This window comes from Choloepus didactylus, chromosome 9 (genome assembly GCF_015220235.1).
Source record: "Choloepus didactylus isolate mChoDid1 chromosome 9, mChoDid1.pri, whole genome shotgun sequence".
Classification (NCBI taxonomy): Eukaryota; Metazoa; Chordata; class Mammalia; order Pilosa; family Megalonychidae; genus Choloepus; species Choloepus didactylus.
This window is the reverse complement of record NC_051315.1, coordinates 102247109-102263290: the sequence shown is the minus strand read 5'-3', so window position 1 is coordinate 102263290 and position 16182 is coordinate 102247109. Positions and strand designations below refer to the sequence as shown.

The window sequence follows — 16182 nt, the reverse complement described above, 5'->3', positions numbered from 1 at the left end:
TCTCTAATTAAGCACGATTATTCCTCTGAATCAGGGAATAAAGTACAGGCAATGTAACTGGAAAGAATTATAAGTACCTTGTAGGAGCTATCCTGCAAACTTGGCCCCACTTTTCATGCTGGAGTCACAAAAAGACTTCTCACTTACCAAGAAATTGGAAACTAACTTAATTTTTGAATGGGCACTTCATAAAATGTAGAACATTTAGAATGTATGCACATGTATGTTTATGTGCAAAATAGAAATCAGATCAAAATAGAAAATAATTCAAAGGCAATTATGTACAGACAAATGGTTGCATGATTGTATAATACATTCAAATCTATCTAGGGAAGAAATCACAATAAATTATGTAACCAAAATTAATCTATGGTGGTTTTTTAGACTGGCCCTGAAGGCAGAGAGTGTTAAATTCGTCAACTCATTACCCAGCACTCTTAGAATGTGTAAATGAGAAAATTTCATCTGAGAATCACAAATCACTCTGCAAATCTAGTTGGTTAAAACACAAGGACATAGGCAAAAATTACTATCTTCATTTTCATGGCAGAAAAGGCTGGTTAGTGGACTTAATCTAAGACGAATGAATCAGCGATGTTAACAGATATCAATCACTTTCTTTTAACCCCTGACATTCTATTGAGCTGCTGCTTCATATACTTAACAAGTTCTGTTAACGCTTTTGAAAAATTTTATTCCAACTTTTTATTATGCAAACAAATAATTGTGTTTGTATTCATTAGAAGATGGTGTCAGGTTTAGCTGTCGTGTGTGTCAGCAAGACAGCAAATGTGAGTGCTTGTGAACCAATGGAAATAGAGAGAGGCTTCCAAAAATAGCCCTGGGTATGTTGGGGTAAGATGCCCAAGGGCAAGAAATGCCTTTTCCCCAGTGACAATGATGACAAATATTGTGTGCACTTCATGAGATGTGTTTCAAGAGGAAGGCATTTATATTCAAGGTTCTCTGCGCTAGGAGTGAAAGAAATCTGTTTCACATTGTCCTTTCAAAGCTAGGGAAGATATTTCTTTGCAAATGGCTCAGTTATGCAATTCACCCCAGGTCATATGTAAGTAAAATGATGAAAAAGTATAGTCCAAGGAAACCTAGCACCTTGTTCTATCTTCAGCATCCACCATTATTCTGCAAGTTACCGAATGATCTATTTTAATACTCAACAGCTTCTCAGTTCCCACATTTCCCAGGCTCTCTGCAGATTTTAACCCTGTGAAACATATACTCCTGTGGCTTTTGTGACATTTTTTCCTGGTACCATCCTTCAAATGACTGTTCATCAGTTTATGATCACCTCCTCTTCCTCTTTTTTTCTCTTAAATATATGAATTCCCTTAAATATATCAATTACCCAAAGTTTCATTTTGGACTTTTTAACTTTTCTCCTTCTTGTGAATCCAGACAGCAAGAGTTCATCAATTCTCTAGGATCTAATTTTCATCTATATGTTAGATTTTGAAAGTTCTGTTTGAAATATGTGCCTTTGCAAATGAGAAAAGGAATGCAGACATCAAGTATTATGGTAACACAACAGAATTAAGAATTTTTACAGGCCATTGCTGACTTGACTTTAAGAATATTTTTCCTAGATCACTGTTTCATCCCTAAACAAAATAAATGAGCCAAGATAACTATATACCCAGTGTCTAATAAATAGATGATGAGAAGAAATAAAGAAATAATTCCCTACTTCAGATGTAACAATCTTGGGGGAATGGACTACTTTAAGAGCAAGCGCTGGTGATGAGATAGGAGGAGCTTGGTATAAAATAACTGCACCAATGTGAAGAACGACTGACTCAGATGACAATTTCAAACTCAGATCCTCTAAATTTCCCTAAAACATGCACCATCTTCAGGGACTGAAACAGGCAAGTCATGGACCTGGGGCAGTTATGAACATCTCATTGGTTGTTAATTAGATCCATCCTAAGGGATGATGACTGAATTTGAGGAAAATCATGTCCTGGGATGATTGTTGTCACTATTGTGTCCTACTTTATGCACAGTCGATAGGCCTCTAGTTTAAGGAACCTAGCTTTAGCAGTGTCCATTATTGATCAAGATAGTTGGTTAGAGGGGTTGGGGCAAGCCACTCCTCTTCCTCTTGTTAGGACAAAACAAAATCTGGGGTGATGCTCATATAGCCATCTTTATCCATGATTTCACATCTAAGATCCACACAAGGGATTAACAATGGTCTGAGATTTCCTCAAGGATATTCCATTGACAGCTAGCTCATATTCACCTGCATCACTCATCCTAGTTAATAACATTATTATCTGCTTGGTTACCCAAGTTATAAACCTCAAGATGATCCCTCCTTCTCTATTAGCCAACTCATATCCCATCGTCTAAATTCTGTCACCTTTATTTCAAAAGCATCTTAGACGTATTCCCCTCTCCAGATCTTCACTGCCACTGCTCTGGCTCAGGCTGCAATCCCTCTTCCTGGTTTCCTCACCTCTAGTCTCTTCTTTCCATCCAATCTCCACATTGTTGCCAACATTAATTTTCTAAAACTCAGATTTGATTATGTCATTTCCTCTTCTCAGAAGCTTTAGTGAATCTTCTAGCTTACACAATAGAATCCAAACTTCCAAATATGATATAAGACCCAAAGTCTGTCTCCACACTCCTTTCTTCTGGCCTCATCTCCATCTCATCTATACTCCAGAACAATCAAGTGATTTTATGTTATCACAATGTGTTCTTCACTCATACCTTTATGCCTTTGCTTTAGAAATCTTCTATCTCCTTGTCCTTCCCCAAAACCCTTTTCTACGTGGGTCTTTGTGTGAAGCTCAGTTTCCATTCTTTATCAGTGTTTAACCTGGGCTGTGATTGGTTGTGTATGGTCTGTCTCCCTCACTTGACTCTGAATATCTTCAGGGCACTGGGCCACATGAGAATATAGCACTCAGTAAATGTTTGTGGCATTTATTAATTTTCTATTTAAAAAGGTACAGACCTTATGAGACTACTCAGACCAAAATGTAGAAAAGACAGAAGGGTGTTTCCTTCTATAGGGAGCCACAGAAGACTTGGGATGGAGAAATCTAGTGGTCAAAGAAGCACTGATGGTTCTGGTGGTGAAGACTCAGGAATCTGCCTATACTCCTACAACTAGTAAGTAGGTGATGCTCGAGTGTGTCCATGGGCCAAGTGAGGACCATGCGAGAAAGGCAATTAGAAAAGATCATCTTGGATCATCTCTAGTAAGGCTGCCTGGAGGAGGGAGAATCCTTAGCAGAAAAAGGGTGAAGGTATATCGTCAATGCTCAGTGAAAAAGATAAAAAATTCCATTTAAACCACCTGCAAGTTAGATAATACTCAAAGTCTCCATCAAGTAAGAACTCTCCTATTCCTTACTTTTTCCTTACTCCCACAGTTTTACCCCTGGAGGGGGGAAAACAACATCGCTTAGGAGGGGGAGAAAGTGAGTCTATAAAGAAGAAATCAGAATAACTATATTCCATTCCCAATGCATGCCTCCAACCCAAAGGCAAATCCATGCTGGGGAAGAGTATAGATCTCATACCATCAGATTCAGAGTTTCAACTATTTCATGGGACTGGATATTTTAATTTCTTAATTGAAACTCACTTTATAACCAAAAGAATTTTATTATTTGAGACTGACTAAGAATGTCATAGGTCTGTCCAGGTCTTCAGCTTGCGGCAAGGGAAGATTTCTTCTGTTGAATAATGATTACAGAGACTGTGAGAGACAAAAATAGATTTGTGTTTTGATCACAATTCCTATGAGTCATGCTTGTTCAACATACTGGTTACACAGGAAAAGACAAAATATTGTAATTCTGGTGTCCATATAATGAGTGCTTTCTGATGTTTCTATGGTTGAAGCAGAAAAATGTCTATGTTCCTTTGGTATCTATGTATGTCTTAGTTTTCTGATGCTAATGAAGAATGGTGTGCTTTAGTTTACCAATATTCAATGTTAAACAAAACTATCTGAAGTGCATATTCCACATCTAAATCTTGAATAGTCATTATCATGCTTTATGTTATGAATTGTAGATACTTGTGTAAGTGATATGTCATGCTTGCAATGAAAGCAAGAAATTTAATTCTGTTACTGATGTCATAAGACAGAAAGAAACAAATAGCTTTTAAGAAAGATATATGGTTCTGGAAGAAAGGTTGATGTTAAGATATTTAGCAACTGTCAAACTATAAGTCAAAACATGTTAGATAATTTGTTTTAATTCTATAAACAACACAAATATAAAACTGCTTGTTATGTAGCATAAATGAGTCATCTAATTATTCTAATAATTTCCAAATAAATTGTTGATTTTTAGAAACTGTTGATCTTTGCTGGATACATGTCATTTGCTAAATGATGCCTGTATATGAGCCATGAATAGATACAATTCTTCCAATGACCTCCTCATAAAATTCTTCCAATGATTTCCCCCAAAAATTCTTCCAATGATTGCCAATGATGTCCCATTTAATTGGTTGTCATTGAGTGAAGTATCCAGAAAAAAAGAGAGAATTTCTGTTTATATAAATGATATTTTCTATGATCCAGAATCCTCTTTCATCGTTTGCTGAATCAGCAGCAATGCATGAACATTTTTCTAGCCGTTGTAATGCTGAAATTTTTGCTTATATATTCGGTACCTTTATTATGACTATCATGAAAATTGTTTATTACAAATGTTATATTTAATTAGGTCAAACCTAATCATTTAGGCCATATGAAAAGTCTTTGTATGTTGTTGTTGGGCTGCTTGAGTGAAAATCCTGGCTACGCCATAAGATTTAAACAACCTCTCTATGTCTCAGTTTTCTCATTTGTATAAAGGGAACACTGATAATGATAGCACTTAAAGAAGTTATAAATATACATTCATAAGGATGCCAGACATGGGGCAATCACTAAATATGTATAAAAATCAATGTTAATGCCCATGCCAGTTGGGTTTTTGGTAGGCTTTAAATGGAGATGTAATTCAACAGGGACCATTAAAAGGCTTATGCCTTAGACATCTGTTTGCCCCTAATTGCCCCATGGGGTCCCTTCTATTTCTCACAACATCCTTTCTGTTCTTGGCCCAAGGACCCCCTATTACCTCCTGTTCTCCACCTCTCACACGTCTTTAAGAGCTCAAGTCTTGTGGTGACTCCAAATCCTAGAAGCAGCCACATGATGGATATACTGGGGTGGGGTGGGGGTGGGGGATGGAGACGGTTGGCAGGCAGCCACAGCCAAGGTATGGGTATATGAGCAGCAGGTATTTGCCTACCAGGATGCCACCAGAAGTACCATCTCTTCTGTGGGATCCCAGTCCTTTTCTCTGAGGGGTTGGGAGTATGTTCATGCAGGCACAGGGGTAGACAAGTGAGAACTGTGGTGGGCTGGCTGGCTCACAGGCCAGCAGACTGCTAGGTGCCAGTGTAGATCTCCTTCAATGCCCATCTGGGTTTCCTGTTGCAGTTCACAAGGCGCAGGCCAATCCTCCAGAGCCCCTGGGGTCAGTAGTGATGCTTGAAGGCAGGACTTTTGGGGGACTGGAGTAGAGTCTTGGAGGCTTTCTAGTGTACCAGGAATTAAACTTTTATTTGTGGAACTAGGGAGATCTGTGAAGCCATGAGGAATAGGCCTGTATGGCTAATGGGTGGCATTGGTAAGGGGAAGGGTTGGGCAGCAACTCTTTTAATATTTTAATAACTTGTTCAGCTATAATAAGCTGCATGCTGGTTGAAGATCAGTCCTGTTTAAGAACATCTCACTTGCTTGACCAATCTAGAGCATTTTTCCTCTCTGCCTTTCTTCTACTCCCGAAAGTAATGGGCAAGTATCCTATAAATTCAGGCCTACTGAGTAAGATGATAGTTTTTGTCATTTCCCACTTGACAATGAGATCTTTATTTATGATGAAATGGAAAAAACAAGGACTCCATCTTCATTGCATTTTTCTTTTTTCCCCCTGATTTAATAATGAATATTGATGTGGAGTAAAATTTTCAATGTTTATTACGTGTTGAAGATTGACACCTTTCTGTATGCATGTTGTGTTTTACAAAAATGGAAATGGCTGAAGTTGTGGAACTGTGACCCATGATATTCTTTGAAGTTTTCTAACTGTTAGTCACAACTCTTCACCCCCAACTTAACCTCCCTGATTTCGACCTTACCCTAATCACCCTGATGTCAACTCCTTATCTTACTCTGAGCAAACCAATCCCCTAATGTCAACTCCTTACTTCTCTATCTTACCCACCAACAATTATTTCCCCAACCCCCCTCCCAAAAAGCTATAAAACTGTACTCCCACCTTTGTTCGGAGCTGTTGCCACTCTTAGGCTTCAGCCCGCCTGTGCATGGCCACAATAAAACTTTCTCCAATTGAGTCTTGGTCTCCTTTTCCCGGTCAAAAAACCTAGCACTAACTACTTGTTGAATTGTACTTTGAAAGTTATCACTGTTATGTGTACATGTTGAAGTTCACAATAGAAAAATGCATTTAAAAAATGTTTATTAAGGACATGAAAATTCCCAGTTTCTACCATACTACCATCAAATAAATGTGCTGCTAAAAGCCTTTTTGTTTTCTCTTTTCCTTGAGACCAAATTTTGTTAACATATTGGTGTCCCAATCTCCCCATCACTGAGGATGCTGGTCTGACCTACCCAACCTGACTTTTTTTCCCTCTCCCACTTCAGGATGAGGTCTTGTTCTTTTGGATTTTTGTTTCAAAGAATTAGGAAAAAATTGGGAGGGAGAAGAAGAAAAGTTGGTCTAGCCCAGGGGTTACAAACTCTAAGAAGTAAAAGTGAATGAAATGGGCTGGGAGAATACTAGGCACAGTGGATGTGTGGCCAACTGAGAGTATAAAACCCATCGATGAGGTGCCAATTATTACTATCAGAGAATGTGGGACCAGTGTTGCCCAGTTTTTCAGCTTTTCAAAAGAAGATCCAAATTTGAAATTGTGTGTCTGTGTGTGTGTGTGTGATGTGTGTGTGTGAGAGACTGAGAGGAGAGAAATTTTCTTGCTCTTGAAAACACTGTTCAGTCCAAATAAAGCACATCTGGCGGTCACCAGTCTATCACCTCAACTCAACTGTAGGCCTGGGGGAGGAGATTTTAAGGGAATTAGATGGAGAAGTGGAAGCAGCTGTGGTGTATTTGTGATGGAAAAGCATGAGAGAGAAAAAGGGGCTTTGAGGAGTGTGTCTATTGTGTTTCCTCATATGCTCGAGAAAACACAATGAAAGGACTTAGCATCTTGAAATAATTTCAGGTTGCTGGACTGTGTTCTTCTGACGGGAAAACACCGAATCCTTAGTTGTTTGGGTCACCATTCTACAAGAAAGCACCATTGCCATAAAGAGAAGAACATTTTTTTTCCTTCTTGTAAGCTCCACAGAGTATTATCCTGTCATCTTCTATTTTATGTTACTTGTCTCCTCAAGTCAAGTAAATCCTTCTGTTGCTTATTAATAAAAAGGAACTCAAGAATTGTTTTCTTATTTGTGCTACTGGACAAATAAATGTCTCAATCCCTTGTGGTTAAAACTCTTCCTTGAGAAACAAGATGAGGGTTTATTTTTTAAATATTATTAAAGAGAAATACTAATGACATTGGCTGGATTGTACCAAATCTCAATTAGAAAAAGAAGACCAGATGGGATGTGATGATGCCTTTGTGAAGAGAAGTAGGTTTTAGCCATGTTGGTATGATTTGAGGGCTGGAAAACCTCCAAAAAAGAGTACTTCTTCCACCAGTCTCAAGTTCCTGCCGTTTAACTAAACTGTTTGACATCAGAATTAGTGATGTCCCAATAAGTCTTAGGTGTAATTTTTATCTGTTAGAAGGCTGCACTGGAGTTCTTTCTTCTTAAGAACATTAGCAAAGACTGGCTAAGCTGCAGTGCTTCTCAAATTTCAGTGTGCATGTGAATTACCTAGGGGAATCTTGGAAGTTGGTCTGGGGTGAGGTCTGAGAATTTGCATTTCTGAAATGCTCCTGATGAAGCCTGAGCACAATTTGCTCAGCAAGGAGATAGAGGATGAATAGAGATAGAGAAGAGGGTGTGTGGATGTAGTGGACACGTTTTTATGGTCTGAGCAGCATCAGTTCCTCCCTCTTCTGCCAGTAGCAGCCTAATATTACTTTGGAAGAAACATTTCTTCCTCACTGTTAGTTAAGGTGGTGCAGACAAGGTCATATCTTTACTCTCCCATTACCGTATCCACTTGTGATCGAGTTGGTATGTGACCCACTCCTGGGCATTTAGCACAAGTAGGCAGGTGACCAAAGTCAGTTCAATGATTTCAGGCCCTGGATTTTGGCAACAGCTTTCTTTGGTAGGTTGTGAAACCTGACTTCTGGTGACCATCTTAAAAGGAGTGCCTGCTTCGGAATGAAGCCAACACAGAGGAAGCAGAACTAAGATTTAGAAAAAGAATCCTGATGACATCTTTTGAGTGCCTGGATCCAGTCATGCCTGAGGCAGAGATGCCTGTCTATTTTTACTTGAGCCAATACATTTCCCTTAATGTTTAATACTATTTGGTTTGGATTTCTGAAACCCAAATCAACACTTGCATTAGCATCCTGCTAATACACTGATAAAATACAAATCCCCTTACTTATTAGCTGAGCTAATGTAAAATCACCTAGTCAACAGCCTGACACATAGTAGGAATCAGAAGACTACTTTTCACAATTTTCTTTTGGTTGGATCATACCATGCCCGGTTCTATCTCTGTCTATCTTCAGAGAAGAAGAAACAATGTAAGACTAGCAGTTAGATGACAAGCAATTTTATTTTGCAAAACAATCACTATACAGCAACAAATACATTTGCAAATTTGATTGAAAAACAGGAACTAACTACAACCAGCCATTGAAGAAACGCCTTTCTATTGTAACAGGCTCTAGACTTATCAGAAGAAAGAAACCCCCCACAGATTTGTAGCAGTGTGTTGGAACCTTGGAATCCCAGCATACAGAGTATACTTTTTGTTGATTTTTTTTCTTTTTGCTAAAGTTGAAGTGGATTTTCATGATTGACATTTTCCGAATTCAAAAATAAGCTTTTTTCTTGCAGAGGGACTTGGCCTCAACCTACACATCCAGGCTAAAAATCCTAGGTGTAAAAATACAAAGACCAACATTAATTTTCACACATCAGTCTTTGAATGTATACTTAGAATTTGCCTCCCCTAGCCCTGAATTTACTTTATTTTTGCTACTTAAGACCATGAACAGTTTCTTTTCCTCCTATTTGTGGCATGAAAAATAGAAAAACTATAATTCCAGCTATGTCAGTATCAGCTACATTTAGATTATTTCTCCATTAATACTGACATCATGTTATATTTTGGCTGATGACCCCTCTTCCTACTGCAGTACTGTGTGAGTGTGTGGAGAAGGCCAGCTATGATCGGAGCATCCATTTAATAACTTTCTTTCTTCTGCCTTCTTCAGTCACACCTATTTGGTGTTACACAGGTTTCTTTCTTATGGGTGGGGCTTGGGCCCTTTTCCCTGCTGGAACTCAGCAGGTGAATCCAGAGAGAGTTGGTTCCTAAGTGAACATGGCCTTTGAAATTCATCATGAACCAGGATCTTCCCTGCATCATTGTAAGGTACTCAATTCTCTGTTGCAGGTGACCCAGGGAGAGTGAGTTCATTGAAGAAGTTGGCCTTTTAACTCTTCACAACTCTGGATTACTTATATACCATTAAACAGGTTTTCTGAGGCAAAAACCAGAGAGAACCTGGCATTAGATCTAGATTTGGAACTATGAAGCTTTAATTTCTAGATCAGCGTATGTGTGTCCCCACAAGAGTGGTGTTCAAAAAGCTTAATTTGAGTCATTATCTTGAGAGTGAAGGCAAGATGGGCTCTACTCCTTATCCCCATAAGAAGACATTTAGCCTGTGTGTTTCTCCTTTCTTTGTACCTGGGCAAATTATCCATTTCCTCTTGTTAGATACATGAGGAATCATAATTCCTTATAAAGCTAGGGTATTTATTCATTATGAGAACTTTGCTGTGATTAGAAATAAACGTTGGTTTTAATGCCAAATCTAATAATTTAGTGCCTTAAATAAACTTGCTTTTGGACATGTATTCACAAGAAACCGCCTTTTTAAATTTAGAGTGTGTTCACATCTTGACTTTTATGAAAAATTTTAACCAGATTTTTAAAAAGCAAAAACTTGTTTCACAGGTTAAAACTGTCCTAACCAGCTGTTAACTTCTTTCCAGAGAACCTTGATGACTATCTAACACTATCAAAACTTGCAGGGAATACTATGAGTCTCCACACAACTATTCTCCTATTTTCTGGTGCTTTTCAAGGGAAGCTGATGAATAAATTGCTTGGATTGGTCAAATCAAACTCATAGCTATGACAAGGCAGAAAACAGACTCGTATGAAGACCTACTCAATAGGACTGTCATATAAAATAACTGATTTATAAATAGTTTGATGTGTTTGCCTGTGTAAAACCTCACAGTTTAGAATGAATGGTGTGGGTGTGCACCAAGGGTTCTCTTGTGGCAATCCCATTGGTTGCACAAGTCAATGGGTCACAAAATGTCATCTCTATATATCTCCCTGTTTTTGCATCCCTTGGTTTTTGTCTTGGATGCTCCTATACTTCCTTGTAGCCTCAGTTCATGCTCATCACTTCCTCCTTTATATATGGGAATTGCTTCAGCTCAAAGGGATCAAACACCTATCTGACCATTTGCGTGCCTTTAACTGTTCAGATCTAGCCTACCTGCCGTGAGCAAGAAAAAGAACAGACAAAATACTAAAAAGCTTCCATCCAGCCCGGAAGTTCATTGTCCTATTCAGGCCATTGACTAGGTCATTACTTATGCATAGGTTTTAAAATGAATGATCTGTGAAAGGAATTAATTGCTTGATTTATGATTTCTAGACTGTGTATAAGGTCAGAACAGCATTATTGGGTGGTAAATAAATACCAATTGACACTGTGTTCCTTGACGGAATGCAATGTTAGAGCTATGAAAAAGATGATTTAGGTATCTGCATCTCAAATGTTTTGTAGTTACAACTTCTCAAAATGCTATATTTTTCTTTCTGATTAAGGAAGGGACCTTCATTTTGGGTAAGGAAGCTAACAACTATCAGAGAACTTAATAAACAGACACTATATTGAAGAATAAGATAAAATGTCCCAAATTCCCACTGTCAATTTCAACTTTAGCAAATGAAAAAAAAAGAAATATTAAGAAGTCTGTCTCACAAATGATTATAGCAATACAAACCCAAACTATTCCATGATTCAAAATGAAAGGAATTCATAATCTTAAACCAACAATCTGTAGACCCTTTTATGTATAACTGGACCCACCCCCACAAACTCCATGTTGGTGAAACAAAGAAAAATAAATTTATCTAGCATCACGGGAGAGACTTGTATCTGGCACTAAAATAGGGTTACAGCTTTGAGTTGTTACAGAAAGCAACTTCATGCTAAAACTTTTTGTTTTTTTTTTTTAATGTAATTTTTTTACATAGGGAAAGAACCCTGCTAACATCTACTTTCATGTACCTAAAATTGCAACACCAAAGGGTGCAGAAGACACAGATACTGTGAATAAAGAAGTATAATATTCAAGTATATGAGGAAGTATCACAAATGGCCACAGAGAAATATATATATATTTATATCTATAATACTGTATCAAACAGATGGAAAGGGGGTGTGAAACTGGTAGTGTGGACACAAATCTAGCCGATCAACTGACATTCTAATCAGACATGAGTCTATCATAATGACAGTGCTTCATTCCTAAGAGATGCACTTTTACACCACTTCCTTAACCACAGCTCAAATGCTTTGTAGCTATTTTTTAATCAGTTAAATAATTTATTGGATTCACTTATACTCTGAAATAATTATCCAGGTCCCAAATGTTAATAACTTAATTGAATCTTTCTTCCCGTTTATACAAAATAACACTAAAAAAACTTGTTATTTCTTACATGCTCTTCCCTTTCTGCAATCAGCTTTCTTGACTTAATTTAACCTGTAATAAGTTACAACGAGTGGCTTTTATCTTTTCACCCATAAACAGAATAGTGAAAAGAGCAGCTTGGATTTTAACAAGGCCCTTCAGAATGTAGTGGATAGCCTTCAGGCACATGAAAGGTAAAAATGCAGTTTGTAAAATCATAATACTCCATGCAAAACAGAGCAGAGCAAAAATAATTGTCCAATTATACCCATGTAAAGCCAGGGTCTTCTGGTTGCAAATGAACATCAGGTCAATTTCTGCATATACTATTCATTTTTTATAAAATTGTAACAATTACTACAGTTTGGGCGATGAGATTATTTATTTTATGGTTTGCAAAGAATGAATATAACTCCCACTCAGAGCCCACTCCTGCCAAGAGCTCATGCCTAAATATTATTACTTCAATGCTAGGTGAGAAATATTCACAAGCCCTGCTTAGCCAGTGCAGCAGTGACGTCCTCAGCTAAGGTGGCAAGCTGAGGGGATTCAAGCAGGTTGATGCTTCCAGAAGAGGAGACATTGCTGAGTCGTCGGGGTGATGCCACGCTGGATCTGCCAGGAGACTGCGTGATGATCTCAGCCCCGTGGTCCACACGGGCCTTAGCATGCTCCCTGAAGTTCAACTTTTGGCTGTCAATCTGCTCAAGACAAGCATCAGTCCTTGTTAATTCAAGCATCTTAACTAGCCCCTAGCTCCTTCCCTATAGCCCAGAGCTGATGTTCATGTAACTTCTATTCAGCTCTGCCATCCCACTTCCTACTTGTTCATGTCTTCAATCTGAGACCCATTTTGATGAAGAATATTTCAGAAGAATTCAAAGAACTGACAAGATTAGCTCATGACTTTGTTTCTTACCTTGACATTACCACCTCCAGGAACATGGTGAGCATTGTCAAGTGAACCAACTTTAGCTTGGGCCTTTTCTTTGAAATCCAGTTTTACACTCTCAATTTTCACACGCCCACCACCTATGAGAGGAGAAAGGCTTTTAAATGCCGTGATAAAATTAAATCTTATATTTGTGGTGATAATTTCTCAAAAATAATTTTAGTAGTCGTACTGCAACAAATCACACTCTTAATTAACTCTACTATCCCTCTGGCCATAGATGTGAAAGGACTCTTAGAATTTCTAGAATTCTTTTAGAATTTCCCCATACCATTCAAGATAATGGTACTCTTCTTAGACCATGATTTGGGTTGCTTTATATATTAATACCTTTCTCCTTTATCCACATCTACTCTAAGAAATCAAGGAGTTTTTCTTATTGATACAATAACAACTCTGAAAATGACACAATGAAAATATCCTATTGCATCCTATCTAAAACTTGAAATATTTAGTCTCTTATGCCTAAGGGAGCAAATTAATTGAAGTGAGCTTGTTCTGTCTTCTTTTCTGAGGTACCATGTCATTTATTCAAAGAAGTTTTTGGCTGGAAATGATGCAGATATAGGTGATATGTTCATCTGAAACTTTCAATGTCAATAGCTTGCCTGACTGAATTAGAAACAGGGGCTAAGTTGTTTATAAATACCTTTGAGAGCCTTCCATTGTAATTAGCATATGGGGTGTTAGGAGGAGAATCTTACAAGATCCTTTTCTTGTACAGATGCCACTGGAACAATCTGACACTGAGTCTGATGTCATAACACTGAGACAGGGTTATAGCGATGTCATCTTGTCAAATGCTAACTAGTTTGAACAAGGAGCTAGTCTAACAAGGACCTGCTGATTGATGAGGGTGCAATGTGCCTTTCTCAGGCTTCCAAATGCAGGGAGTTCTATACAGGGTGGGTTTTGTTGACCAATTCTGAATGCCTGCTGGTATCTTTGACCACAGAGATTTGCTTTCACTTTCATCAGCTACTTGGTTATGGCCATAGTCATTTTTCGTACCCTCTACATTGCACTTTTCTTGGGATTTTGATTTTGGAAAAATATCTAAGGGACTTTACAGAAACATGGGAAAGATGCTGCAATTTTGGAGTCTTAATGCTTATATATCTCTGCAGAGCAAAGACAGAGGTCTGTTAAGTCTGGAAGGGTCTCTTAAGCTTTGTGGTATTTTTCCCATGCAACACCTAGACATTTATATTAACACCCAACTTCCTGGTCAGGGAATCTTGAAGTTATATGGTTCTATGGGATTACATTTTGAAGAAACAGCCATTTATCTTCTCCTGAAGGCTCAGGATGTGCATGGTGTTATTTAACCCATGCTTATAGGAGACATTTACTTGTCCTTCCCACAAAATATGCCTTGTTGCAGGAAGTATTATTCTTCTAATATGTTACCTGGCCAAGCAAGTTTCAGTTTATGGCTGTGATGATACAATTCACAATGATTCAGAAAACATACTTATCTTGGTTAGTGGTTGGAGGATGTTGGACTTCCAACTAGATGAGGTCAAATTCCTTGGATCTTACTTTTAAAATATGTTATCAAATATGTTATCTTCTCAAGCTTTCTTTTCTGATTATATGCTGTGCCACAATAACTGTTAAATTTTTGTTGAACCATCTTTTGAGAAAGAAAAATAACAAAATAATATTGACCCAAAATATATTCAGAAAAGGAAGTTTGAGAAGGCCATTTTTGTTGAGATCCTACTAGAAATTCTCATGTAACTGTTAGAGTAGTATATTTGAATTCAGAGAACTATGCTTTTTGGTTCTGAAGAATTCTGGCACCTACCAGGAACAATAATTGTGAAAGATTATAATCTTTATCAAGCTTCATATGACCTGAAGTGAAGTTAGAAGAGCAAACATTTCAATTTGTGCCTCCAGGTGTTGTGGTTGTTTCCTTTATTTTTTTCTTTGAATATTTCAAACTGGTTTTAAATTTTGTAGGTAACTTTGTGAAAAGCTTGCTGTTGTCAAGGAGCTTTGTGTTTCGTTATGAATTTAGTCATCTTATTCAGTTATTACAGAATTAAGAGTAGATTTAGAAATAGGTGGGAGTCCATGACAATTGTCTTTTATGACCAGTAAATCATACATAGGATGCTTCCTTAGGTACATAAGATTTTTCTGTATATCCAGTCCATATGTAACTTTGCATACTTTCTGACTGAAATTAAAGTGTTTTCTGGATTCTGGAAGAAAATAGGCTGTGATGTACCCTCTGCCCTACATGGGACCTGACTCCCAGGGGTATAAATCTCCCTGGCAACACAGGATATGACTCCCAGGGGTGAGCCTGGACCTGGCATCATGGGATTGAGAAAATCTTCTTGACCAAGAGGGGGAGGTGAAATGAAATAAAATGTTTCAGTGGCTGAGAGATTTCAAATGGAGTTGAGAGGTCACTCTGGGAGGGCATTCTTATGCATTATATAGATATCCAGTTTTAGATTTTAGTGTATTAGAATAGCTAGAAGTAAATACCTGAAACTATCAAACTCCAACCCAGTAGCCTTGACTCTTGAAGATGATTGTATAACTATGTAGCTTACGTGGGGTGACGGTGTGACTGCAAAAACCTTGCGGCTCACACTCCCTTTATCCAGTGTGTGGATGGATGAGTAGAAAAATGGGGACAAAAACTAAATGAAAAATAGGGTGGGATGGGGGGGGGGATTTGGGTGTTCTTTTTCACTTTTATTTTTATTCTTATTTTCATTCTTTCTGGTGTATGGAAAATGTTCAAATATTGATTGGGGTGATGAATGCACAACTGTATGATGGTAGTGTGAACAGCTGACTGTACACCATGGATGATGTATGGTATGTGAATATATCTCAATAAAACTGAATTAATCCCCCATCCCTCCTCACACACACACAAAAATAGGCTGTGATGCCAAATACTTCAGTCGTGCTACTGACATGGCAGTGCCAAGTCAACCAAACGTTTACAGGCTTGAGTTACAGACAGGGGAGTTGTGAAACCGTACAGTGTGGGACCACGTCTCTGCTGCCTCATGAATAACAGAGAAACTAGTTCAATTGTAAGCAGTTCTGACACGAATAAGAGACACTCCATACATGCTGTTCCAGCCTCTTTTTCTTGCTCTTTGAACACTCTGTATCTAAAGTGAAGTCTGGTTTCCAGACATGTTTCCAATGCATCCATAAGTTTTGAAACTTGTCCTAACCTACCTTTGTTTTTCAG

General features: G+C 38.0%; 1 protein-coding gene across 17 annotated transcripts in view; it reads right to left on the bottom strand.

Moving 5' to 3' along the window:
* Positions 1-8803: 8803 nt before the first annotated feature.
* MAP2 (microtubule associated protein 2) overlaps positions 8804-16182 on the bottom strand; it is a 291614-nt gene continuing 284235 nt past the window's right edge. For all 17 annotated transcript variants that reach the window (XM_037849208.1, XM_037849209.1, XM_037849207.1 and 14 more), the window contains 2 exons: positions 12918-13030; positions 8804-12699 (listed from right to left, as the gene is read on the bottom strand). In XM_037849208.1, coding sequence (XP_037705136.1) covers positions 12484-12699; positions 12918-13030 — 329 coding nt within the window. In that variant the 3' untranslated portion in view covers positions 8804-12483. The remainder of the gene's footprint in view (positions 12700-12917; positions 13031-16182) is intronic.